We start from the raw sequence: 27,578 nt of genomic DNA, 5'->3' as shown, positions 1-27,578 counted from the left end.
CACATTTTAATATCTTGAGAATGAATTGACATCATGTTTTAATATCTCGAGAATGAATTAACATTACGATCTAAATTCATATCAAGAATATTTTTTTTGTCTTGTGTTCTTTAAATTTGTCACATAAATTGAAACGAGAATTTACTGACTTAAATTTTTGAGCTGTTGGTTTCTTGTCAAAAAAAAAAAAAGTTGTGTTGTTCCCTGAATGGACACTCAATTAAATTGTAGGGTCATTTTTGATGTTTCCTTTACATCTAAATGGAAACATACTGTTGTTTAATTATTCTCACAAAAACAATTTTTTTACAACTTGTTGCCCTCTAACTTACTAACTTGTTTCACAATGGCTCCCACATTACTCTTCAACAACTTAATTAATTGATGTATCCACTTAATTAATTAATTAGTACTTTTGTTCCTTCTAAAAAAAGATTTGCTGGTTGGTGTCTTTAATTTGGTGTGATTTTAATTATGTTTATTAGTAGAAAATCTCTTACGTAATATTCCACGTTGTTAAAGTGTATATAATTAATGTTATGCATCCATGTGTATTATTTTATTTTATTTTTGAAAATATAAAAGTTAACATACTTCTTCCGTCCGATATTATTTGTTATAGTTTTTATTTTTAGAGTCAAACTATAAAAACTTTGACTAATATTTTAAGATGTATTTTTTCATCAAATTAATATGTAAAAAATTGTAATTTGTAGTACTTTTTATATAGTTTTAGAATATCTAACTTTTTGTTTAAAATATCGAATTAATGTGATCTAATTTACTTTTAAAAATTAATTAAATTGATTTTCGATAAACATAACATAACAAATAATTTCGAACGGAAGAAGTATCTTTTAAAACCTCGAAGGTTCGTGCATATGTCTGAAAAAGTCTTTCCATTAGTAGTGGGTTTAAAAACTCACATTCAATTGAAGAGAATATATTAATAAGAGGATTAAGTCAACCGTAATTTACAATATAGTTAATTAAATTTAATATTAGATTGATACCTAGCTATAAATAAATTGATTAATTAATAATAGAGTGAACGCTTCAAACATAAGATAGGACAAATTTAGATTGATAAGAGAAAATAATTTAGCGATATGAAAAAGGAAAATAAATAAATAGCGTATTATACATTTTGTGAGATCCAGTTATGCAATTATTATTATTTTTTCAATGAATAGCTTCATTATACACCTCGAAGACAACGATATTATTATGTATGGATTCAGATAATATTTGGTTGAAATTGAAAAAAAAATAATTAAAGATGAAATATTGAAAATTAAAATTGTGTTTAAACATAAATTCTAATTACTTAGAAAAAAAAATGTTAAAGATGTATTTTGTCCTTTTTTTGATTTTTCATTTGAAAAAAAATACTTTTTATCAAGAAATTTTTTATATATAAGGCTCAAACGCTCATCTATTTTGTCATATTCGTCTATCTTGGAGTATCCATTCACTCGAAATTGCTCGGCTTCGGTTTCTACTTTCCGTAAACGAGAACGAGCTTTTTCGAGTTGTTCAATAGCCCCCACATAGTTCTTCTGAATTTCGAATAGTATTCAAGATCCTCTGTTTTCGATTATCTAATAAATCACTTAATGAAAATAGATTATTTTTCCATTCCTTTCCAAAATTCCATAATCCCTTCCCGAATCAAACATGAATCTTTCGATTCATTTGGCTCTCACGCTCAATTTTGGTAGTAAAACAATTATTATTTCAGTTGAAATAATACTCAAATAATTTATAGTGGAAAAAAGGTGACTTTATGGATCCTTAGAGAAAATAATTTTGGTCCATTGAAGCTATTTTTACTCTTCTATATATGTCAATTTGACAACCATAATTATGTTAGTTGATGTTAATTGGTTATGAAAATGATGGTAATATTCTCAAGTGATGGCAACTTATTAAATTAATTAATTATATAGCAAAATAAAGTGGGACATTAATAGTTTTGCTTGGTAGCATTACATTGGAGGATCACCAAGTCAAAAAGAAAATTTGGCTGTTATAATTTATCATTTAGTTGGAAAATGAATAAGCAATGCAAACACATCATCTCATCATGTCCAATTAATCAAAGTTTAATCACATGCTTTTGGATAAGGTAAGATTGGTATTTTGATGTGATCCTTTGAGTTAACAATTTACCTTATAATAATTCGATTCTTTTGAAATCATCTTAATTTTTATATATAGCGAAAATTTACTATATTAGACGGATGATTTTTCTTTAACCTTTTTGAGTTAACAAAGAAGTCAAAAAATAATAATTGAATAATAAGATTTCAACTTTAGAGAAACAAATATATTATGCTGTGTAGATCTAGTAATCGAGCAATTTCACAAACTATGTGAAAAATGAGGTTTTAGACTATAGATATAACTATTCACTCGTTTAAAATAAGTATCTATTGACTTTGTAACAAGTGAAAAGATATTTTGAATTTTTTATTATGGATGATTGGCTACAAAGGAATTGTTTTTGTTTTAGGTAGGTTGGTTCGGTTTGTTGATCTTTCTCTATGCCTATTTTGTTATAGGGAAATGTTACACATGTAAAAAATAAAAAATAAAAAAATCGTGATGCGTTTATAAATTAATATAATTTTTGAAAAACTATAATTTCACAATCGTTATAATTTATACTCCTACTAGTAGTTTAACATATCAATTGTTGCTAATATGCTTGTTACTAACAATTTGTTAGTGTCAATTAGAAGATTTGTGAACTTTGTTGCCTCCCATGAAACATTTGCCCTATCAAATTTCGTATTACATCAATTTGAGCATTTTTGAGTTACTTCTTTCGATTAAATTATAAAATAAAGATATCATAAGTGAAATTCAAGATAAGATAGGTAATTACTAGAATTAATCAACTTCAAAATAGATTCTTCATTTTAATCATATTTCAACAAAAAAAATTTAGAGAAAATCAAACAATTTACTATATATAATTTGGTTAAGTACCCACATAAAAGCTGAGTGAGTCCTAATACAAGTATATTAATATAAAATATCTGAATTTCTTTTTTCCAAATGTGTACAAATATTGCAAATGTATAGCACCAAGTGGGAAAAAAGTTTGATTGAAAATAAAAATAAAAAATTAATTGGGCAGAATCTTCAGGTGTTGTATGGCAACATTGGATAACTTCCAAAATGAAGACCAACTTGATTTGTAGACATCACTTCACATTCAATTTCCTTCTTCATCATTTTCTGCATTTTTAGTGCTTCATATGCCTTTGCTCTCTGCACATAAAATATTCCAATCGCTCATTTTTAGTCCGTCACAAAAAGTATAAAAAGAAATATCGCGATTATGACTATGCTTTAGTAGTAACAATTATGTATTATGTAAATTTTTATTTCATTTATTGATTGGATTGAAAAGAAAATACGAAAAATTTACCTGTAATGACACAAGAATGTCGGATTCCGAGTTGAAGTCGTAGTATGAGCTTGCTGCGGTAAGTTTCATGGAGAGGAACTGGATCCAACAAATTCGAAATAAGTCAATTTATTTATTTTATTTTTTTATTATTCAATTTTTTTTAGTAATTATGGAAATTAAACTCACCTCGACTTGATTTTGCAAGGATTGCACGTAATTAATAATTTCATCCAACATTCCTGCCATGCCCATTGTCTGGAATTTGATTAAAATTGAAAAATTGTTAGTATTATTTTTTCGAATTTAAATAATATACATCGTCAGTATAAAAATACAAATATACCTTGTAGCATCCTGGAACAATATCTTGCAAGCATCTAAGTCTTTCATTAATTTTTCCTCTTCTAACCTGAACCATATAAAAGTAAAATTACATTAATCATCACAAATTTTTACATTTTATAAAATAATTCACAACTAATTTTACTAATTATTAAAATTTAGAATATAGTTTTAATCAATTAATTAATTACCCTTTCTGCTAAGCTGTGACTATCAGTTGCTTGGCCTCTTTTAGCTCTAACATGAACCACTTCTCTTGGTTTTTCTTCTTCCTTTTCATCAACTTTCACTCTATTTCCTCTTCCTTTAGTCTGCAAATTAAAAATAAAAAAATTCAAATTTAATTAATTTGATCGTTAATAAAATACTTTCTCTGTTATAATTTTACTGTCTAACTAAACTAAGACACTGAAATTGAAACGAACAGAGTAAAAATTTAGAACTAATTAACTTACATTTCTTCTTTTATTCCCCGTAGCAGAAGCTGAACTGCTTTCTGGAGTATCACTAATTTTTCTTTTTTTACTATCATTAATTTCCTCATTTTTGCTTTCTTGTTGTATATTTCCTTGAAATATTTCTTGTAAACTTCCTGGAAACTGATCATTTACTTGAGTGAAAACATTATCATTCGAAAATTCCATTGAACTCTGTATATTGAAACTTGACATGTCTGATGAACAAGGAATGGTCATCATATCTGGAAATTGGTTCATTAAATCGACACTCGAATCGAAATTTAATAGAGAAAATGGTGAATTTGTGATAAAATTTTGTATGTCTGAGTTGAATTGATGATCAGCCATTTTTTTTTGGGTGTGTAGGAAGGAACAGGTCCTTTTATGTTGTGTTTGTTTTTTTAGTTTGTGATAACAGAGTTTTGTGATGAGTGATATATATATATACGGAACATGCAGTGTTGAATTTTGAATTTCTTTTTTTTTTTAAAAAAAAATTAATTAATTAAAGAGTGAAAAAAGTGAAGCATTTTTAGAGGCCACGTGGAATCTTGAGCTTCTATGGTTTTGTTCCCCTTGCTGGACCCAATATTCAGGAGATATATCCAATTAAAATGGGACCCACTTTCAGGCATTGGTTTCCAGTCAGCAAATTATTAGCAAATATATTAGTATATCGATTTGGTCAAATTTTTAAAATTGGTTTGTTTTGAGAAGTATTTATTTGCTTTTTAGGATCAAACTCATTATATTAGACTTGCTTAAGGTGGATTATTTTTTCGGATAGCTACTGCATCAAAGTGAATATTTATCTCGTGCGTATCCAAAATAACGATTACAGATTTTTCTAATCATTAAAAAAAAATATTTTTATTAATATTAGCTAATTCATTTGAAAATACTTTTAGAATAATTTTTTATACTTACATTCAAAATCTAAAGGTGTTTTTTTAAAAAAATCTTGTTTAGTTTCTCAAAAATGTTTCTAAAACTCCTACTCAAATTTAGTCATCTTCATTAAAAGCTTGGTTAAACACTTTTTTTTCTAAATAAATGTGTTTGGTTTTTCAAAATTCGCTAAACTAGTTACTCCCTTTACCCCAAAAAGCCTTTTTTTTTAAATTAAAATAAATTTATCTAATTAAACAATGTCATATAAATTAGAACGAAAAACTACGGCACAGCCTAAAAGAAGAAAAAAAACAGAAGGGGAAAATGTCCACTGTTTTTTTAAAAAAATAATAATAATTAGATGTCATGGTCAAGTAAAAGAGCAGTAGTTTGGTGGGCTGGTCCTTTTTCAATAAATATCAAATAAAACTTTATTTCCTCTCCATAAAGAAAAGAATTAGTAACAGATTCAGAGTATAAAGATCAAAATATAAACTTAGACATGTATATTTAACTTTATATAATATAAATTAAAAAAAAGGGGGGACAAGAAGGTATAGACAGTATAGTATTTAAAAACTATAGTCTTATAGACAGTATAGTATTATTTAGTAGTATGATGAGTTAAAATAAAGTTTTGGAAAAAAAAAAGGACAAGGATAAGACATATTAAAAGATTGAGAATGATATGGATGCACTTCATTTGATGATTAATAATCACTATCAAAGTGGTTGATTTGAGATGGGGACACTCACCTCTCATATATAATTATAATAAAACACTATATAGATGATCTCATTTTAATTGAACTAATTCAAAGATTATATTAGTGGAGACTAGAGAGTATTGAGTGATCATATCATGTTATTAATCACTATTAGTCATTTGACTCTTTTTAAGTGTCATTATTACAATATTGAACTTAATTGTCTGGTGATTGTTAATTTCCACTAACTCAATGCTAAAATGACATATCAATGAACGTGGCTTAGCATCATAAAGAGTACTTAAAACAATGTTATCAGTATGGAAATATTCAATGTAACAATTTGATATTTATTGGTGTTACAACTTTTGAGTAGGAAAGCAGGAAATTGAATAATTTCGTGGTGAAAAGTTTTGAGTTTGAGTCCTGGCTACGTAGAAAATTCTATTTTAAAGAGATTTCGTGTTCTAAAAAAAAATTAAGTCTTTTATTTAGTTGTTGTATGGATTAATAAATAAGCAAATACGAGAAAAAGGAAAGAAATTAATCAAAATAAGATTAAGAATTGATTTTACTAAGATTAAGACAGAAATTCAAATCAAATGAAGAAAAAAAATATTCAATGTCTTGTAGCTTTCTATTCAAAATTACAAAATTACTCTATACTTCGTGATTTGCTGCTGAAGATGTTGTAATTAAGTTAATTTTATTAGAATTAGCATTGTAGATTTGGAATTGGGACTTCAGATGTAAGCTTTTAGCCATTTTACCACCAAAAAAAAAAAATGTTTGTTATATTTGAAATTCTCATTATATAATAGTATAGTTTACACATAAATTTAATCAATAAGTTTTGATATCTTTCAATTATTTTTGTCAAATTTAAAATCTATCATAATTATTCTATATAATTATAAATTCATAGGGAAAAAAAATACTGTTATTTTATTGAAAGAAACCTAACAAAAAAATTCATAAGAATACCACCAAAGGATATGTTGCAATTGATAAGATTGTTTCGTTTTTTATTCAAAAATCTCGAATCGAGCATAATATGAATTTTTTTGATATGGACGTATGGCATGGTGTGTTTTTCCTGAATGGAACCTCAAGTACGTGAATCTTAGTTAATTTGGCTTTATGCCTAATGGAAAATCAAAAATAACCCATCGAGGACCCTTAGTTGCAGTATTCGTTGATTCTTTTAAGGGGTTTAGGCTCAAATATGCCGTTGAACTTTCAGAATAGGCTCATTTATGCGATCAATTAAGAGTTTGACTCATTTATACCATTACTGTTAGAGAAAAGGCTCATTCATGTCATTATTTTTTAACAGTGGTTTTGCAAAATCATTTTTGATACGAGACCAATTATAATTCGGCCACGTCATCAATTTTTTAATTAAAAAACAATTTATTCAGAATTTTGATTTTTTTAATTAAAAAAAATTAATGCATGAATTTAGTAATGCAGGGATTAGTTTTTATCAAGTGTTTGGTTCATTGTTTCCTATCTAATTTTATGTTTAATTTAAAACTTTACAAAAGTTTAGTTCCTATTATATCCTTGAGTTATTGTGAGATTTTATATTTCATTTAACTAGTCAAGTTAAATACTAAAAATATATATAAAAATATTATTAATTTTGAGGTGTGATATGTCACACAGTATATTTCTAATTTTTTTGTTGGTCAAATATAACTTAATCTTAACATTTACTTAAATTGTTCAAATAGACGAAGTTTATTTTAAAAATAAAAAAAATAGTTCAAGTTACATGGAATGAATTTGGAGAATTTAAATGAATATTTTTAAATATTCTCATATAAATTTTTTTTAAAAAAAGATGAATTAGAAAAAGAAAAAATAGGAAAATAGTTTTGGGAATAATTTAGTCATTTAGGGGTCTTATCCCAGGATTGCTAAACCTTGGATTAGCTATCCCTCCTTTTCCTACGAATAAAATAAGACCTTGTTTGAGGTATAACTAATCCATGAATTGTTAAGTAACCAAACAATGTTTTTGCTGGACTAAATTTTAATCCATGTATTCTTTTGACTAATACCTCCTACGAAACGGGTCCTTAAAGTGTCGGCTTGATAGTGTGATTTACTAAATCTAGGACCAAATTGAAAATATAGATTAAATTACCAACAAAGCTGGAATAGCTCAGTTGGTTAGAGCGTATGGCTGTTAACCATAAGGTCGGAGGTTCGACCCCTCCTTCTAGCGATTTCTTAATTTTTGCGTTAAGTGATGATTTTTTGTGCTCATAATATTAATTTGGCCTGCTTTAATATTTCTTTGAGTTCTAATTAGGTATTTGTCGATACAATATCAATTGATTTGCTCAACTTTGTCGTGGATTTGAAGTTGAAACTTGCAAGTTTAAATTTTTGAAGTTGCGATTATTAAAATTAAAAGTTATGATTTGACATGTATTTTATTTTTTTTAAAAAATAAAATAATATTTTGTGAGTGAAAGTTGGGGCACCCATTTTTGGGAAATTGAAAAATAAAATCTGATCAAACAGATATTTTGCTAATAAATTTTCAAAAACTATCCCAAAAATCTATCTCCAAATGCCATTTGATTCTTTGCGTTTATTTATTCTACCATTGTGGCAGTTGACAGACGACAAATATGTTTGAATTATATCCTCAATTTGTAGATAAAGGAAATAAGAGACATGTTCTATAAGACTGAATTTTTTGATTCTGTTTATAAATTGAAACCACGTAGAAAGCAATGAATTTCTTCATTCACCTTATAATAACTAATACTTCTATTATTAATATCTATAAAAAATAATATATATATTTTCAAAATTAATTTTTCTATATTGTTAATATCTACTTAACTCTAATAGTCATATACAAATGAATTGGTTTTTTGAATTCTTTGTTTCGAAAAAGTTTGCACTATTTGGATTAAATCGAATAGTATTTGTTTGCTATATATGAAAGTTGTCCTTATATATATGTATAGAATTAAGTTGAAGATAATCACTTTTGTCCCTTTTTAGTCATTTTCATTATGATTTAGTTTATTTTCTTATGTTTGGACATTTATAATTGATATACTTTTAAGTATTGTGTTTTACGTTTTACTTGTAATTTATATTAAAAAGTATATTTAAGAAATATATATATTTAAAATTGTAAATATAACTTTGTTATGTTTCTAATTATTGACATAGCGGATTAACCAAACCCAAAAAAACCAAACCAAACCAAATTTATTTTGATTCAAATAGCGTTACACTTCTTCAAAATGAAAAATCAAAAATCCAAACTAAATAGTATAAAATCGAACCGAAAAATCGAATGCACACCGTGACCAATAAACATGATAGGCTTGGTAGAAACATTGGGCTTCGGAAAAAAAAGGCTGAAATTCTGTTACTCGAGTCCGGCCCAATTAATCCAAACCGCATAACGTTTCATCCGGCCCGTTTATTATTCCTTTAGTAAAAGTAGAAAATACATACTGGACCGACAGAGCAAGTGATTCGGGCACCCTCACAGATCTGTTCGCCGTCGCCGAACGCTTAGAGGTACTCTTCTCCTCCATTTTTCTTACCTCTTCAAACTCACTTCTCTTTAAACTGTAGCCAAAATTTCAATTTCGTTTTTAGCGGTGTGTTGCAAGTACGATAATCATCGTAAACCGAAGGATACGATACCTGTTAAATGAGAATATTCAGAATTATATATGTTTCTATTGCATTTTACTGCTTTGATGATAAATACACATATTAATTCAATTGATGTTTGTGATCTGATTGCTGAAGTAGTAGATATTAATAATGAACGTGCCGCCGGTCAATGCTTAAATATCTGTAATAGTTTAATGTTTCTGCGATTTCATTGATGAAAAATAATTGAAGCAGCTAGACTAGATTCTATATGTCAAATCCCGTTCATTTTCAACCACCAGGATAGAACTTTATATCTCAATGCTGGTATGGTTTCGAAGTCGTTCTTGTTGTATCGCCAGGATTGAGTTTTTTAGTTAAATGCTGGTATGGTTTCAAAGTAGTTGGTGTTGTATTGTCAGAACAGAGATTTATATCTAAATGCCTGTATGTTTTCAAAGTTTTTTATTTTCAGGATAGAGATTTATTCAATTTTCAATGATCTTTTTCTGGAATAATGAAAGTAAGGGGTAGAGTAAGTGTTAATTAAAAATAGTCTTATTGGAATGTGTTCATAGTAGTGAATTATGTAATTCAGCTTCCTAATTACCAAGTATTTATGCACAGAATTATGGGTGACAATTCTTTTGGTTAATTCTCAAAAAAACTTTTGCAACATCGAAAAAAAAAGATCGACAACAGACTGTGATACTTGTCTTTGCGTGTATTTGATAAGTTTCTGTTTGTTACAAATTCAATGTGTATTCTATGATGTGAGTTTTGAAGGAAAGGACAAAATAGGAATACCCTGTTGGCATGTTCCTTCACGCTATTGAGGGTTGAGTCACTAATGAAGCAAAGTGGAAAAGGTCCACTGTTAATCTCCTGTAAGGGGATGGGCTACCATATTCAACAGAAAAAGAAGGGACTCTTCAAGTTATCAAGGGCTTGAGTTTTTCTTTCCCCGGTCACTGTATCACATGTTGCTGGCTTACTACTGTACTTCACATAATTTGATTATCAATTACGCTTAATCAAATTTGAATATTGTTCACATCTATTGGTAGAACTGGTGTTCTAATTTTGTAATGCTTATGTTATGTCTATTCGTGGAGTATATCGTATCTGACTTTCTCATTCTTATCACAGAATCTTTTCCAAAATGGCTGCATCGTCTTCTTCTTCTCGGTTGGTTCGTGGTAAGGGGCTTTATTTGCTTTGATTGCTAATATGGAGCGGTATGATATACATTTGTGTGAGATGTGTGACTCTCATTCTTTTTTAATGATAATATATCAAAATGCCAATGAAATTCTCTCTCCCCCTGCCTCATGGGAAAAAGTGATGTGGTTTCAGGCATATAAACTAATGAAAAAAGGAGTGTGTAAAACAAATAAGAGTAAGTTTTAGGGGTTACCGGCCAGGATACGACATTTTTTGATCTGCAGAAACTAGAAAGGCAGTTTACATCTCTGCTCATTGGTGGATAGTCTAATGAACTCAGATTAGGTTTTGCATGTACATGTTGTAGTTATTCTCCACACAACAAACTCATTTTATATTCTTGCACGGAGCAGCCTATAAACAGGAACTACATGTTTTGTCTCTAATGATATAATGTATTACTGCCCCCTCCCAATTTTTATGAAAATTTCTGTATCCTGAGAGTGACTTATCTGTGATTGGATTAGATCAACTCAATATGTTATAATTATAATTTAGATTAACAAACTATATGAAAAGTACCACAAATTGCAATTCTCTCATGTCAACATTACAAAGAAGTATCATTTTAAAGTGAGGTCAAAGTTTACATAGTTTGAATGTCGACAAGCAAAAAGGGCCACCATATAATTTGGGTAAGAGGGAGTAGTTACATGTCAGATCATTTTCCCTTTTTCTTTCTCTAAAATTTTTCCATTGAAACTGGAGAAACGATTAAGTAGTGATCTACTCATTCAGTGGGGTTTGGTGTCAAAATCTTTTGAGAGTGAATGTCCTCTTCAATCTTTACAGCATAGCAAGTATAACCTAGATTTATAGTTATAAAGTCTGGATCGTTGGAGATTTATTCTCGTGTGTGCATAAGACTTCTGCTGGAATCAATTTGCTCCATTCCAAGTTGTATATCCTCATTGTCCTAAATGATGTTTATGGACTTGTTTTTTCCACTTGATACAGCTTTTTGTTCTTGTTTCTTTTTAATGTTCTTAAAGGAAAAAAAATAACTGATACTTGGTCTCAAAGTTGCAGTGTGAAACTTCTACACCTATAAGCTTATTTAATCATTTTAAAGTTGAACATGATAATTCAATTTGGAAAAAGGAAGTAGTGTAATTTTTATCAGCCATAAGGTCACCAACAAATTTTGCACTTGGACAATTTTGTGGAAATGCTTAAACCAATATTGATATTTTGTGCATTACGAAGCCCGTTAGCAACTGCAACTGGATATTGTGCTCCCTGTACCAGCTCACTGAATCCACTGCCTTCCTGTGCTATCCACATTGCCTAATCATCAGCTTTTCCTTATTTCCTTGACTATATGCATGACCTGTGGTATAAAAAATTTATGATGAATTTGCAGCAGTGGGTCGTTCATTGTTCAGTGGTCTTTGCAACAATGCTGATGGTTTGATGAGATCAACACACGAGATGATGTGCAATCATTTGTTATTCCAGGTTCATCTGCTATGCTGTTTAATTCTCACCCCCAATACCCTAATCTTTTTCCGGTTTGCAATCTTAATCAGTCATTGAGCATAAAATTTGGATGTTGCGTGCATTTTGTCAACGCATGATATTATATAATATTGCAAGCTACATCATTCATAATCATACCTCACATTATGTATGATAAACCCTTCTTATTACTGATCAATAATTTTAAATGCTTATTTTTATCAAAGGAAGCAACTTAATAACATCACATGGCTGAGTTGCTATGGAAAAGTTCTTGAAACTTGCGAGTCCACTCTGCTAATTGAGTAGTATTTGAATTTTCTCTTGTTACAATGATTGTAAAGTTTTTCACTTGTTTTTGGTCCTTTCAGCAACAAAGAACTTTCATACAAATGAGGACGAGTCTGAAAGTGGTTGACAATTCAGGTGCAAAGAGAGTGGCGTGCATCCAAGCACTAAAGGGAAAGAAAGGAGCAAGATTAGGAGACACCATAGTTTGCTCAGTGAAGGAAGCTCAGCCAGGTGGTAAGGTGAAGAAAGGAGAAGTGCATTATGGTGTTGTTGTTCGTGCTGCTATGCCAAGGGGTCGCTGTGATGGGAGCGAAGTGAAGTTTGATGACAATGCTGTGGTACTCATCAACAAGCACGGTGAACCCATTGGAACCAGAGTTTTTGGTCCAGTGCCCCATGAGTTGAGGAAAAAGAAGCATGTTAAGATTCTTAGTCTTGCAGAGCATATCGCCTAATGTTTCAGCCTCTTGGTTATTATGTACCTTTAACTCAATGATTATTCAGTCGTCCGAACCGATTGGAATACAGTTTTGAATTTATTGTATTTGTAGGAACCTGTAGTTGTCCCCAAGCTGTAGAACATGTTTTTTTTTTTTTGAATCATCATAAACGTTTTGACTTGTAAATATAATTGTTGGTCCACAAGATACAGTGCTCAAGGCACTATGTCCACAAACTGACTTAAAATAAATACATCACTAACACAATTGTTGGACCCTTTGGAGTGATGGGTTTATGTTTCTCACTTTTACAAAGAAAAGATCTGTTTCTTCTGTTCATTTTATTAGTGGCTAGAAGATCATTATTCCTTTGATTTTTATTAACTATCCTCTAATAATAATGCATGCACTTGAATCTACCGTTTTGTGAATGGCAGTTCTATCCACATAATATAAAAATTTAGGTACATTAGGGACAACTAACAGTTCAGTATACAAAGCATCTCACGTTCACATAAAGTAAATGAAAGAAAATGTAACTTTATTTCAAAAAATAAGTAATTAACACTAGGCTTTTACCCGTTTTTAGGTTCATTATAGGTCTCTTACTAGTTAGAACTTCCAATAATCTTGGTAGAAATTTGTTATCTTTTTTTTTTCGTCTCAGCAAATCATTTTTTCCACAAAGAGTCGTGATGTCTCGTCTTCTTTCACCTTATAAAAACAAGTTAGTCCTCTTATCTACCTTTGCATTTGGATTTATACTCAAACTATTTGGTTAATTACTTGTCTTATTGTTCTAAGGACGTCCGTTTATCACGCCTAATCACACTTCAATTGAGAAATTAAACTGTGATGAATTGTCTTCTTTGACACTTCTATAAGACTAGTCAATATGATTCCAGCTCTTTAAATAATATGTTGCTGCCTTTTTAGAAAATTGGGTTTGTATACTTAGCCATGACACTGATGTTTGTGGAGAAAGGGCTTTCTCTTTTTTAACTTCATCTGATCAAAGTATGCCATTTATTATAGTTAATAAATTCATTGACTGTCGGCTACTATTTAACTAAGCAGTTAAAAAAGTCTGAGTTTGACAAATCAGAGTTTTGTCGGTTTGGAATGAAGTGTTTTAGTCCTACTGAATTATAGGAGTTAAATTTCATTTGTCACATCGCACGTTCTGAAAAATATGAAGTCGTGTGCAACATCAACTTTGAAAACGGAGCCAACGAGGATTGTGAAAGAGTGGTAAGTACACTTTCATGCTTAATCAGAAATTTCAGGTTCGAGTTCTTGAAATAAGAAATTGTCTTTATTAGGAAGTGTTTTAACTTTTATCCCAATATCAGACTTTTCAGTGTTTATTCAAATTTAATCAGTCTTCTATGTGTATACTGAACACCAAATAGAACAATAAAACTTTGACAAGGGAAGGATTTATAGACTCCTCCTTATGATTTTGTTTCTCTTCCAAAATGGCTACTGGTAGACTTTTATGACTACATAAATCTAGGGCATCTATTGAACTATTCATATTAAGTTGGAACAAATTTTGGTAATATGGAACAAATTTTGTCTTTCCTTTGAGTGATATATCATTAAGAACACACATATCAAGTCTATTTTTCTTCTTTAGATGGTTGTTACTTATTGTATTGTTTTTTTAAATACAATATTTATTTTGATTGTTGTTTACATTTTGTTATATCGTTATATTCATTAGGGTGGATCTATGTACAAGCCTAAAAGTGCCACGACACTTGATTGTCTCGATTGAAACACTCTATATATAAGAATTTGTATATATATATAACATGTCACCCAGAGTTGCACCTAAAGACTCAAAAGAGCCAACGAGCCAAAGCTATTGCTATTGACAAAACTCGATCATATAACCTATTTAGTCTATCCAATGTAGATAAAGGAATCACACTAATGTTCAAAGGATACGATGTCGCATCCGAAACTTCAAAATTCTGGATCCGTCTCTAATATTGTATATGGGTTCATTTATACCTCCTTCGACAGAAAATTTAACTAAGTTGAACCTCTTTAATTTCTCTATTTATTTATTTTTTTTCATATTTTGAACCCACTTAGTAAAACTTTCGATTTCACCATCGATCACAACATATAATACATCAAGCTATTCAAATGTTAATTTTCATGAAAATATTACAGTACAATACAACACAACACGATATGTTATGATTAGGGGTGTACATAGGTCGGTTCGATTTATCAAATTTAAAAACCAAATCAAATCTAGTCGATTTTTTCGGTTTCGGTTTTAGTTGGTTCTTTTGAATTTTTTTCGATTTTTTTACAACTATACCATATTTGAAAAAGCAATCAAATATTTTTTCACTTATCTGAGTGATAGACTAAACTTGAAAAATGTTAAGTGAATAGAAATTTTCGAAAAGACTGTAAAATTCACATGAGTACAAAATATTTTTTTTAATTATTAACGTTCATTATGCTAAACAAATAAGATTAAAGGGTAGATGCAAAATGAATGCAAAAAATATTTACAAAGTAAATTTTCAACTTCAAATTTGCAAAACTATAACATATAATTATAACTTCGGATCTTAATACAAAATAAAATATTTACAATTTTTACAAGTCTAAATTTGAAACAAAATATATAAACATTGAAAACTATAAACTAACTAAAAATATATTTCAAAGTAGATTTTAAATAATATTGTTTAGCTATAAATAAAATAAAGGCTTAATTCATCGACAACCCCTTAAATTTGTTCGCATAATTCACTTGGACACCTCAACTAGGACTATTACCTATTAGACACTTTAATATTAAAGAATATGTATCTATTGAACATAAAACGAAAACTTTTTTTAAAAATGTTTTGTGTGTAATTCACGCGCATTGTCTTAAAACAATGACAAATAAAATTATGACACTTGGCACATAAACCCAGTCTAGCAATAAAATATAATTTTTCAATTTAAAAAAATGAAAAATAGTTTCCAGCCTTTATTTATTAATCGCAAAAATATTTAAAAAGAGAATCTCCCCCACCCCCACCTAACCCTTTGAATTTCTTCTTCCTCTACCCTGTAAACCCCGCAGCCACCATCTATTTCACCATTGATAACAAAGATAACAAAAATAAAAATCCCCCGTTCAAATTCATTCTCATATCATCTGTTATTCTCCATTCGTTTTGAGGTTTTTGTGAAAATAAATAAACGTCAATTGAGATTTATGACCAAGAAAAATTGAAAGTATGTTGAATTTTTTAATATCATCTTTAATAAATTTAATGAGTGGCAATGTTTGTTCATCGGAGTGATCGAAATAGAGATGGACGAATATCAATCAATTTTTAACTCCACTATTCGAATTTTTCTTCTTCTCACATATTAAATTAGCAGATTTGTTTTTACAAAAAAATGAAAGAAAAAAGAATGAAACAAAATGCTAAAAATTTTAAATCATTAGAATGGAAGGGGAAGAAGATGAACACTGGTGCATGGGTATGGGTGAGGGGGTGGGTGGGGTTGGTATGAAGAGACTAATGTGGAACTAATATAATTTTTTTAATTATTTAGTTAATGCATGTCAACAGTTAGAAAATAGGTACCATTTAACAAAAAATAAATACTTAAAAAATAAAATTTTACTCTATTCACATGCTAAGAGCAGTGATATACACTTATTTTGCCACATCAGCATTTTGTGTTTAATAGACAGATATTTTGAAGAATTTAGGTGTTCAACAGGTATAAGTCCTAGTTGAGGTGTCTAAGTGAATTATGCGAGCAACTTTAAGGGGTTGTCGATGACTTAAGCCTAAAATAAATTGCATGCATACATACATACATACATATATATATATATATATATATATATATATAATTGAAAGCTATAAACTAACTAAAAATATATAGATTATATGTAAATAATTTTATCTATAAATATGTGTGTTTTTGTTGGTTTGAGTTCGATTTAATTTTTATTTTTAATACTAAATCAAACCAAGAGTGATCAATTTTTTTTTTAAACATTCAAACCAAACTATAAGTCAACTTTTTCTTTTGATTTGATATGATTTATCGATTTGATTTGACTTTATGATTTCGTTCGTACACTCTTAGTTATAATACTTTGGGCTATAACTTCTATCCTTCTTGTTAAATGATATCTCTTTCATTTCCTGTTGTGAATCACGAAACTAATAAAGCACAAGATAGTTATTAAAAGAAGCAAGACCACATCTTCACATTGCTGCATTTGTAATGTAGATAAGATATTCATTGCTACACATAAATGGTATCAATATGGTATCACATCACAATCACCATTCACTTTTAATTTCTTGCTAGGCGCAGCAATTTTGTGTTCAATTTTCTCAAAACACATGTTTGTTACCTTTTATTATAAGAAATTGTACGCTCGATGATATTTGAGTCAAATCTAGCCGCAATATAAGACTTTATTTCAATAAAATAAAATTAAAAAAACTTTAATTTGTGTAATTATTGTAGTAGTATTTTGTATGGAAAAAAAAATAGAACCACATAATATAAAGAGCTTAGGATAAGTCGACATCGTCCAAGTAAGAGTGGGGAATTTTGTAACGAAAATGCAAACAACGGCTTAAAGTGCCGCCTTACTTACCAACTTAATTAGCAATCAAAAAAAAATTAAAAAAATCCCACGTTTTATTTGTACAGTTTTGTGAACTCTATGGAAATAGTTGTTGTGCTACATGTGTTTCAGTCAACCACGTTGTATTTATGGAGAATCTTGGAAAAATTGACACCCTACTTTTTATATATATATTTTTTATTTTCATATAATCAATAATATTTCATTCTTTTTTTAAGAAAAAAATATATCACATTAAAAACGAAGGATGGGGATGAAAGTTGAAAGTTTAAAGTTTAGATAACTAATCAATTGAGATATATTTGTCAGTTTTTTGTTGTTGAACTTGAATTATGATCTCCAAAATATTACTCCTTCTTGTCCTAGATTAGTTGATCTTCTTATTAAGAATAATTATCTCATATTAATAAGAAAATATGAATTAAATTTTCCTATATTGCCTTTGGATTTTATTTTTTAGACTGTTCACATTTATTTATGAAATTCTCAAAAAAAATTAAGAATTGAATAATAAAATTACAATTTTTATTTATAATTGTTTTTAATATACATGTAAAACTGAAAATAGTGAATTAATTAGAACGGAGTTAGTACTTTCAAAATGGAACTCCATTTTTTTTATCACCACTTAATATTTTGCGCGAAATAAATAAATGTAACATATGTATTTTGCTTATAAACTTTAATTTTTTAATAATCATTATATTTTATTTTTATTTTGGACTCTTATAATTCAATGAAATAAATAGTTTTGGCCTTTGGGAATATAAACAGTATTGTTAAGTATTTTGTGTTAAAAGTTAAAATTCATCCCCGGGACAAAGGAACATTTGATAATTTTTATGTCCTTGTCGACCTTTTTTTTCCTCTTAAAATATATTTTAAAAAATTATCATATTGACCCTATATTTTATTTATTTATTTAAATCTAGATACTATGACTTTAATCTTATTTAATTAACCATGGGTGTTGATTCATATTCGTTATTATAGCCTAAACCAATAACCGTTTTGGTCACCTTAATGGACGACTTTACTTTTAATTTCAAACCGACTTAAGGATTATACTTTCCAAATACATGAAAAGAGTCATGTAAATTTCTCAACCTTTTTATTTGGTTTATGACTTTTAAATGTTTTTTAGCTTTATAAGCAAGTTCCACGCAGCATCTACTTGTAGTAGTACTAATATAAAGTTGTACTACTAGACTTTGAAACTTGTACACTTGAAAACTTCCCTTCAAACAATTTTTATTTTATTTCTAATATATGGAAACAGAAATGTCATTTTTGTCTAAAAGTTCGAGTAGTAGTTCTAGTGATGATGATATTGAATTGAGGAGAGGTCCATGGACTATTGAAGAAGATAAACTCCTTGTTCATTACATTACTAATCATGGCGAAGGACGATGGAATATGTTAGCCAAACATGCTGGTAATTTTTCTATATAGTCATTGTTGAGACTTGAGTCTTTCATTTTTGCGTGTAAATGTAAGTTAGCATATATATGTTCTTTTTTATAGGATTGAAGAGGACAGGCAAGAGTTGTAGATTAAGATGGTTGAATTACCTTAAACCGGACGTTAAACGAGGAAATCTCACTCCTCAGGAACAGCTCCTGATTCTTGAACTTCATTCCAAATTGGGCAACAGGTATATTTCTTGTATCAAATAGACTATTGTAATCAGGGGCGGAGTGAAGCCTATTCGCTAGAAAATTACTTATTCCCCTGTAATTCTCTTAATGAAAGTTCTGACTCTTGTCTTCCTATAATTCTCTTAATGAAAGTTCTGACTCTTAAAACGATCAAAATTCTGTTTTTTCTTACTATTAGATGGTCAAAAATTGCACAATATCTACCTGGAAGAACGGACAATGAAATCAAGAATTACTGGAGAACGAGAGTGCAGAAACAAGCTAGGAATCTGAAGATTGATTCAAATAGTGCAGCATTTCAAGAAATGATTCGTTCTTTGTGGATTCCGCGGCTTCTTCAGAAAATACAGAGCTCATCTGTTTCGCCATCAATTCAGAGTTCACAGTCATCAACGCCTCCAGGTTTCAGCACGAGCAGTAATTCGAGTTCACATTCATCGAGTATCTATAATTCTCCAAACAATATTTCGGAATGTCCTCAAATTCCAACACGAGAGATAGATGATTCTGATTTAGATTCATTCGTGAAGGCTCATTTTCCATTTGACAACAGTTATGATATGGATAATTTTGGACAATTAACAACTGGAAACTTTAATGATGTGATGGATTATGATCAATTGAGTGGAGATCACATCAAGATGACTGGTGATGTTATAGCTGACAGCTTTTGGAGCAATATGGATGAATTTTTCTACCAAAAAACAGGATACGAACAACAGTAAATAGTACTACTAGTAGTTGATATGGGTTGATTGAAGCAAGTTTAACCCAAAAAAAAAAATTGCAAACCCTTCAACCTATGCCTGAAATTTCAGAGACACACTTATATTATATGAAGGTTCTTTTATCTCGTGAACTTATTTTATAAGTAATTTTTTATCCATTTTCGGTTTACGTGTACTATCTTAAAAAAAAAAGTCAACCAGTGTTGGGCCCACAAAATAGTGTCACGTAACTCCAAAATGGTAGGAAATTATTAATAAAATAAGTTCAGAGATAAAAGACCTTAGTATAGTATGAGTGTGTCTCTGAGATTTCATGCTAGGTTGAGAGGGTATTTGTGCATTATCCCAAAAGAAAAACTGTTTCTAGAAAAGAAAGGAGAGAAGTACTCTTTTTGTTTACTTTTATTTGTTCAGTTTAGAAAATAAAATATAATTTTTCAATGATATCTTAATTATTATTATTATTAGACGAATATTTCATATATAGCCACTTAAAATAACCTAATTAATTTTTATAGTTATAGTTTGATAATTACAATTCGTAGCTAAATATTATAAGGAGGAAAGAGTCGAGCGAGTCTGGAGAGAGAGGAGAGAGGTGAAATGGAGAAGGTAAGGAGTGGGAAAGAGGTGAATTGTATATGTATATCGGTTAGATAATTGTATATTATACATATGTATTTGTATATATGACAAACGAGATTCGAAGAGGGAGGAGAGAGGCGAGCGAGATTGAGAGAGGGAGGAGAGAAATGAACGAGAGAGGTGAGGTGTATATGTACATCAGTTAGATAATTGTATATTGTACATATGTATTTGTATATATGGAAAGCGAAATTGGAAGAGGGAGGAGAGAGACAGGTGGAAATGGGAGAGGGAGGAGAGAGATGAGCGAGAGAGGACATAGAGTGGAAGAAAGGTGAATTGTATATGCATATCTGTTAAATGTATATTTTAGCGAATTATACATATACAAACGTGACTAATTATCAAACTCGAAGTCAGCCCACGTAATTGAATATAATATTAGTTGCAAGTAGTAATTATAACTAACTATAGCTATGATGGATCGTTAAATAATATAAATTTACTTAACCACATAATTTTCTCTTATTAGTATTAAATTAAATTCATTATATTCAAAGTATAATAATAATATTATCATTTTATTTATTATTTATTAAAAAATTATATAAAATTAATATTAAACAAATAAAAATAACCCGAAATTCCATTTCCTAATAGAGGGGATTAATAGAAAGGTCAATCAAAGCAAGAATATTGTTCTTTTGAAAATTTCTAGTTTCCTCCATTGGTTCGTGTAAACAGGGGGATTCATTAATTGATCATAATTGATACAAGACTTTTACTGTTAATATGATAAGAAAAATGAAGGGTAGTCCCTCCTTTTTATATTAGTTTATTATTATTTTTTATATATGTTACATTGAGAAATTATAAATAAGAGAAAATTTTACTAATGCACGTTTTAAAAGAAACTTCTTAGAAATTACATTCACAATTATTTTTCTTCTATCTTATCTCTCCTAATTTTTATTATAGTCATTTTTCACATATTGTTATTGGTGCATATTTTCTTTACTTGTTCAAATTATTTTAGTCTTATTTTTTTCATCTTATATATTTATGGAGATATTTTTATATTATTCGCTATAATTTCGTTTTTAATAATATCTCTCATGATATATATTGTACCCACACATTAAATAGTATATCCTCATTTCCCCAGAACTCCCTTTTAAACATAGAGATTTTTGACTTATCAATATTTTGTTCCATACAATAATATAAATTTAACTATCACTATATAGAATTATGTGAAAACACATTTTTATCATACATTATTTTAAATATAAATCGCTATTTCACTCGTCTGCTTTAATATGATGTGTCATGGGTTCCATCATAAAAACAAGGCCAAAGTCATATGCGGCCACTCAAACTTGTCCCGATTATTCATTTAGACATTTGAACTGGGACTTTTACCTATTGAACACCTAAAAATGTGCCTATTAAACAAAAAACGCTGATGTGGCAAAGTAAGTGTATCTCACTGCTGCTGAGCGCGTGAATGCATTTTTTTATTTTTTTTTAGAATATTTATACCTACTTTGTTGACACTTGGCATGCATTGACTAAATATATATATAAAAAAAATTAATTTAATTAAGCATAAATCTTTTAAATCATAAAAAAAAAAACAAAAAAAACCCACACTCATCTTCCTTCAACCCACCATTTTAAAAACTTCAAATTTCTCTGCTTTTGTTATGATTTTTTTTTTCATTTTTTGTAAACAAAACGTCTGCTGCATTTTCAAGAAGAAGAAAAACTGAAACATTTGGAGTTAAAAATTGACCAATATCTGTACTTTTTTATGTTCAATAACTCCAATTGAGCAACTATCACCATTCATAAACTTATTAGAAATGCTATAAAATATTTGATATAATTTTAATTTCTCTTTGTTGTCGATTTTAAAATAATTTATCAAGGTCGATTATATTTATAAAATCGAAATAGTCGTCAAAGGAATAACATATAATGAAGAAAATGAAAGAGAAAAACATTTGGTGGATGAATTCGAAATAAGATGGGGTTAGGCATTTTTTTTTTGTTATGAAGTGGAATGGTGATTATGGAACAAGAGAGAAGAAGAAGAGAAGAAGAAGAGAATAAGATGAAGAAAAAATGACAGTAAGTTAGATGGGATGGGGTTAGGTGGGGGTGAGGGAGAGGGTGAGGGGAAAGATTTTTTTTTAATTAATTTAATTTTTTATATATTATTAAATGAAGGAAAATATTCTTTATTTTTTAAAATTAAATTAATGGGCCCATGTGCCACGTGTCGTAGTTCTATTCGTACTTTTTGTCAAGATAAAAAGTGTGCATTACATGCACAATATTTGTAAAGATAGTTGTTATTTTATGTTCAATAGATAAATATTTATTAATATTAAAGTGTTTAATAGGTAAGAATCTCAGTTGAGATGTCTAAATGAATTATGCGGACAACTTTAAGGGGCTATCGATGTCTTAGGCCTAAAAACAATTTTAAAACTAAAAGAAAATATCTCTTATTTTCAACAACTTTTACAGCTAAATGAAGTCACTCCAACATTTTTAGAAAATCTTGAGATTCCACCAAAAAAAAAACAGATTAAAAATAAAAGTTTTTTTAATCAAAAGAAAAAAAAGTTTTTTTTAATCAAAAGGCAGTGTCCACCAAGAACAGACAGATTAATGACAAATGATTAAATTAACAGATTTTCAAAATAAAAATAAAACATAACCTTAATAAGACAAGTAGATCACCCTTTTATAAATTTTTTAAATTAAATATCGTTGGGTTATTTTAAGATCTAATAAGTCTTAAAAGAAGGGAAAATAAAATTTATTTCTAGGAGTTTTTTTTCTTTTTTGTATTTTTAAATAAAAATATTTCTCTAATGTATTATTATTGTTGTTTAGTTTGTTGAAGTTATCGAAATATAAGATACTTTTATATATTTAACTTATTTTGAAGAAAAGAAACAGATTAAAAAATTTGAAACATAAAAATATCAAAGGAGGAAGATATTTCCGGCAGCCCATTAAAGAATTGAAAAACTTGCATTTTTCTTCTTTTTCTTCGGTCTGTTATGTATACAAGTATGAAACATTTGAGAGTAATAATTACTATTAATTCTTAGTGGATGACTGAGTCTAAACTTTGGAACAATTCAATCTCATCATTGAACAAGAATTTTTAATTGAAGAAAGAAGATATAATTCTTACGATGTTAAATTATTTCTTATATTTAGTGTGTTTAGTATCATGAGTTAAATCTTTTTTTTCACATTTTTGTTATATTTAATGGTCAGAATTGATAGAATATTTAGCAAAAGTGTTAATTTTTATTATTGGTGAAAGATGACAAATATTTCATAAAATTAATCAAAATACACATTCAGATTCATAAAAAAAATTTATTTCTTACAAACTTAAAAAGATGAAACTGACTCAGAGTATTACTTACCAGATCATTTAAACATAACACCAACTATAAGGAAATTTATGGTCTTTTGCACCTATAATTGTTTTGAAATTATCCATAATTTTATAAATGGATGCAATGAATTGAGTATTTTCAAAATAGTAAAAGAATAATGAGATGATAAGAATTAGGTTGACTTGGTGCATAAAAATATTTTGAAAAAATAAAAAGGAACAACTTTTCTTTGTAAAATAATTTGACTATTTTGTTTCCATTTTCCAAATTTCACCACAAATGGAAACATTTTTTCCATACACTTCTCGTCGCTGCCATAATATTCAGAGAAATGGAAATTCATTCAACACTATTTTCATTTCTTTTCATACTTACAAATATTGAGTTTTATAACAAATGTCCAATATAGACTTTTCAACCTGAATCCAACTTTAATCGGACTTCAATATAAATACTGAACATTACACAAGAAATAAAAAAAGAATTTTATAACAAATGTGAGTTAATTACTTAAAAGTCATCAAAGCTATGAAACTAAACACAGTAAAATCACCTACTATATTTGATTTGCAAAATGAAAATCTGTATAACTAATATATGTATAAATTATGAGAAAATTTGTGTATTATTTTATGCATGATATAAGATGAAATAATTTATATATGTATGATTAAATCCTATATAAAGTAATACATGTATTTTTGCACAACTAATGCTTCTATTATTTTTTTATTAATTAAAATACTTATAAAAAATAATAGACAAACTTTTTCATCATAAATTTGTATATTTTTAATACCTACCTAACTCCAAGGTTATATTATAGACAAATGGGACGTCCATTTTTTATCCGTTATTCCGTTTGTTTTGACCCATAAACATGATGGGCTAGGTAGAAATATTGGGCCTTGAAATATACAAAACAAAAAAGAATGGGCTGAAATTCTGTTAATTCGATTAGGCCCAATTAATCGAAACCACACAACGTCTCATCCGGCCCGTTTATTATATCTTTATAATACATTTCACTCTGCAAACCTAGGGTTTTTATCTTCTGTCAGAGCAAGTGATTCCGGCACCCTCACAGATCTGTCAGCCGTCGCCGAACGCTCAGAGGTACCCTTCTCCTCCATTATTCTTACCTCTTCAAACTCACTCTTCGATTTTATGCCAAATTTTAAATTCGTTTTAGCGGCGTCTTGCAAGTATGAATCATCGTAAACTGAAGGATTTGATACCTGAGAATGCTCAGAAATATATATGTTTTCTATTGCGTTTTACTCCTTTGATTATAATTACATGATGTCTGTCATTTGATTGCTGAAGTAGTAGGTATTAATAATCTGTATTATTATAATGTTTCTGCAATTTCACTGATGAAATAATTGAAGCAGCTAGACTAGCTTTGATGTATCAAAAGTCCCGTTCATTTTCGAACCACCAGGATAGAACTTTATATCTTATGGTTTCAAAGTCGTTCCCGTTGAATCAATGGGATGTAATTTATATATCAATGCTGGTATGGTTTCGAAGTTGTTCGTGTTGTATCATCAGAATAGAGATTTATATCGTCATCCTTGAGAAAATCTTAGAGAGGACTAGTCAATTGTTTTCTACCTATGCTATATAGTGATTGTTAGGTCTGAATTTCTAATATGTTAATTGATTAGATCTGTGAAGATGTACACATCAAAGCAAAAGATTCACAAAGACAAAGATGCTGAACCATCTGAGTTTGAGGTGTCTGTTGGACAGGTTGGTTGGTTGTTCCTTTGATAGTTCCTGTTATTGTTTATCTTCATTTGATAATTTTGTGTCTGTGAAATTAAGATTGTAAGCTTTTGCTCAACAGGCTTTGTTTGATTTGGAAAACACCAACCAAGAGCTGAAAAGTGAATTGAAGGATCTGTACATCAATTCAGCAGTGTAAGGGTGCTTCTTACAGATTCTGTTAGTGAATAAATATGTATCCGACTGCACTGTGGTATTTACTTTGTTCACTGCTGCTGCAGTCAAATTGATGTGTCAGGAAATAGGAAAGCTGTTGTTATTCACGTTCCTTACAGACTGAGGAAAGCTTTCCGCAAGGTCCATGTCAGGCTTGTTAGGGAGCTCGAGAAGAAATTCAGTGGAAAGGTAACCCAGTAAACACTTCTTAGTTTATGCTTCCTGCTGTTACTTCCTTCAAGTGTGTGTTTAGAAGTATATGTTTTGGAATCTGTCCATCAGAATTAACGACATTCTGTTATACTCCATATTAATAAGAAGTTTTTTTGACAATGGTGATTTTCATAGCTAACTTGTGCTTAATTCTGATGTTGTGATTTGTCTAATATAATATCGCATACCTCACTTGGTGGATTCAATGAAAATTTTTCTTTTATGATTAGGCAAAATTTAGTCATATACTCTATTTTTTGTCCTCTTTTTACCATTCTTGCCAAGGAATATCTACTATCTGTACATTTAGATAATAAATTAACCAACTGATGTACCTCTTATTCTTCATTGGACGGTTCGGATGGACTTCGCCGTTCTTTCCCAACTAAAATCGAAAGGGCTGTATCACATCGAGATGTCGATTCGTTTTCCGCCCCCAATGAGATGGGGAATTTTTCACCCCCTATTTAGACTTTTGGGCCCTTCATCTTTCTGAATCGAGACCCGGCCCGGCTCGCGTCGTTCCAACAACCGGATGAATCTGAAGTTATGCTATTGCTTGCTTTATTAATTGGATGACAGTTTGCTTTCGATGTGGCTACATTTTAATTTTTGAGTTGTCCCATATATTCTCCTGGTGGTTGTTGAATAGATTAGATCATTCATTCAACTCTTTTCCAGGAAGGATACATTTTCTTTTAGCATTTCCTGAAATTCCTTTTCTTGTAGGATGTGATCTTCATTGCCACCAGGAGGATAGTGAGGCCCCCAAAGAGAGGCTCTGCTGCTCAGCGACCCCGCACCAGGACCCTTACTTCTGTCCATGATGCCATGTTGGAGGATTTGGTTGTCCCTGCAGAGATTGTTGGGAAGCGAACTAGATATCGCGTTGATGGATCCAAGATAATGAAGGTAGGCTGCTGGAATTATCTTGTTGCTACTTTTTTGAGTAAATCACTCCTGCTATGAGAAACTTTTTACAAGAGAAGTAGCTCTTTTGAGTTGAAAGTTACTTTTACAGCTCATTTCTAAATATTGAACTAACTCTCTGCTCTATCTATTGGAAAGAAAAAACCTTATCGATCTCTTGACAGTTATCTCAATACTTCATTGTTGTGCTTGTTTTGGACAGGTCTACTTGGACCCCAAGGAGCGTAATAACACAGAGTACAAGCTGGAGACTTTTTCTGCAGTTTATAGGAAGCTTTCAGGCAAAGATGTCGTGTTCGAGTACCCCATCACTGAGGCTTGAAGATACAAAATAGTGATGTTTGATCTCTTTGTTGCAAAACTACAAAATTAGTGGCTACTTTATAAAGTTTTGGCGTTTGAATTTTGTTTTGAAGGCAGAGAACAGTATTTAGACGATTATTGGATCTCATTGAAACTTTGTTGCAATGCTCTAGATTATTCGTTTTGTTTGTTAAATCTGGTGTTGTTCTTTCCTCCCATTATGTGCTCTCTTGTACCTAGGATTTAAGGTCTTGTTAGAGTTTCATAATC

General features: G+C 29.5%; 4 protein-coding genes and 1 non-coding gene across 6 annotated transcripts; 4 read left to right on the top strand and 1 right to left on the bottom strand.

The window, feature by feature from the left end:
- Window positions 1-2,948: 2,948 nt before the first annotated feature.
- Window positions 2,949-4,693, bottom strand: LOC101255481 (transcription factor BEE 3). Its single transcript, XM_004235761.5, has 6 exons — window positions 4,219-4,693; window positions 3,955-4,074; window positions 3,765-3,830; window positions 3,608-3,676; window positions 3,440-3,517; window positions 2,949-3,279 (listed from the first exon to the last, which is right to left on the bottom strand). The coding sequence occupies exons 1-6, from the start codon at window positions 4,567-4,569 to the stop codon at window positions 3,151-3,153; spliced, it is 813 nt and encodes a 270-aa protein (XP_004235809.1). The 5' UTR covers window positions 4,570-4,693; the 3' UTR covers window positions 2,949-3,150.
- Window positions 4,694-7,978: 3,285 nt separating this feature from the next.
- TRNAN-GUU (transfer RNA asparagine (anticodon GUU)) lies at window positions 7,979-8,052 on the top strand. Its single transcript has one exon. It is a non-coding gene; the product is annotated as a tRNA-Asn (tRNA).
- Window positions 8,053-9,260: 1,208 nt separating this feature from the next.
- Window positions 9,261-13,076, top strand: LOC101260032 (large ribosomal subunit protein uL14mz). 2 transcript variants are annotated; one of them, XM_010320315.4, is made up of 4 exons: window positions 9,261-9,377; window positions 10,608-10,657; window positions 12,049-12,140; window positions 12,512-13,076. In XM_010320315.4, the coding sequence occupies exons 2-4, from the start codon at window positions 10,621-10,623 to the stop codon at window positions 12,884-12,886; spliced, it is 504 nt and encodes a 167-aa protein (XP_010318617.2). In that variant the 5' UTR covers window positions 9,261-9,377; window positions 10,608-10,620; the 3' UTR covers window positions 12,887-13,076. The 2 variants fall into 2 exon arrangements, with proteins under 2 accessions (XP_010318617.2, XP_004235825.2); XM_004235777.5 differs by having other exon boundaries at window positions 12,046-12,140.
- Window positions 13,077-18,499: 5,423 nt separating this feature from the next.
- Window positions 18,500-20,346, top strand: LOC101266622 (MYB-like transcription factor EOBI). The gene is made up of 3 exons (XM_004236372.5): window positions 18,500-18,951; window positions 19,041-19,170; window positions 19,353-20,346. Exons 1-3 carry the CDS (start codon window positions 18,786-18,788, stop codon window positions 19,897-19,899), a joined length of 843 nt encoding a protein of 280 aa, XP_004236420.2. The 5' UTR covers window positions 18,500-18,785; the 3' UTR covers window positions 19,900-20,346.
- A 4,569-nt stretch (window positions 20,347-24,915) lies between these two features.
- Window positions 24,916-27,503, top strand: LOC101255184 (small ribosomal subunit protein eS7). Its single transcript, XM_004235760.5, has 6 exons — window positions 24,916-25,031; window positions 25,586-25,670; window positions 25,768-25,841; window positions 25,928-26,051; window positions 26,805-26,987; window positions 27,208-27,503. Exons 2-6 carry the CDS (start codon window positions 25,596-25,598, stop codon window positions 27,325-27,327), a joined length of 576 nt encoding a protein of 191 aa, XP_004235808.1. The 5' UTR covers window positions 24,916-25,031; window positions 25,586-25,595; the 3' UTR covers window positions 27,328-27,503.
- The last annotated feature ends 75 nt before the right edge of the window (window positions 27,504-27,578 follow it).

The sequence above is a fragment of the Solanum lycopersicum genome, chromosome 3 (assembly GCF_036512215.1).
Source record: "Solanum lycopersicum chromosome 3, SLM_r2.1".
Lineage (NCBI taxonomy): Eukaryota > Viridiplantae > Streptophyta > Magnoliopsida > Solanales > Solanaceae > Solanum > Solanum lycopersicum.
The sequence above is the reverse complement of the archived record's forward strand: the minus strand, read 5'-3'. Positions and strand labels throughout refer to the sequence as shown.

Bases quoted from the DNA above. Each gene is read 5' to 3' on its own strand.
- LOC101255184 (XM_004235760.5), top strand. From the start codon at position 25,596: ATGTACACATCAAAGCAAAAGATTCACAAAGACAAAGATGCTGAACCA. The intron at 26,052-26,804 runs GTAACCCAGTAA...CTTTTCTTGTAG, and splicing joins AGAAGAAATTCAGTGGAAAG to GATGTGATCTTCATTGCCAC. The intron at 26,988-27,207 runs GTAGGCTGCTGG...TGTTTTGGACAG, and splicing joins ATGGATCCAAGATAATGAAG to GTCTACTTGGACCCCAAGGA.
- LOC101260032 (XM_004235777.5), top strand. From the start codon at position 10,621: ATGGCTGCATCGTCTTCTTCTTCTCGGTTGGTTCGTG. The intron at 10,658-12,045 runs GTAAGGGGCTTT...ATGAATTTGCAG, and splicing joins TTCTTCTCGGTTGGTTCGTG to CAGTGGGTCGTTCATTGTTC. The intron at 12,141-12,511 runs GTTCATCTGCTA...TGGTCCTTTCAG, and splicing joins GCAATCATTTGTTATTCCAG to CAACAAAGAACTTTCATACA.
- LOC101255481 (XM_004235761.5), bottom strand. From the start codon at position 4,569: ATGGCTGATCATCAATTCAACTCAGACATACAAAATTTTATCACAAAT. The intron at 3,831-3,954 runs GTAATTAATTAA...TATATGGTTCAG, and splicing joins GTCACAGCTTAGCAGAAAGG to GTTAGAAGAGGAAAAATTAA. The intron at 3,518-3,607 runs GTGAGTTTAATT...TGTTGGATCCAG, and splicing joins CCTTGCAAAATCAAGTCGAG to TTCCTCTCCATGAAACTTAC.
- LOC101266622 (XM_004236372.5), top strand. From the start codon at position 18,786: ATGGAAACAGAAATGTCATTTTTGTCTAAAAGTTCGAGTAGTAGTTCT. The intron at 18,952-19,040 runs GTAATTTTTCTA...TCTTTTTTATAG, and splicing joins TATGTTAGCCAAACATGCTG to GATTGAAGAGGACAGGCAAG. The intron at 19,171-19,352 runs GTATATTTCTTG...TCTTACTATTAG, and splicing joins CATTCCAAATTGGGCAACAG to ATGGTCAAAAATTGCACAAT.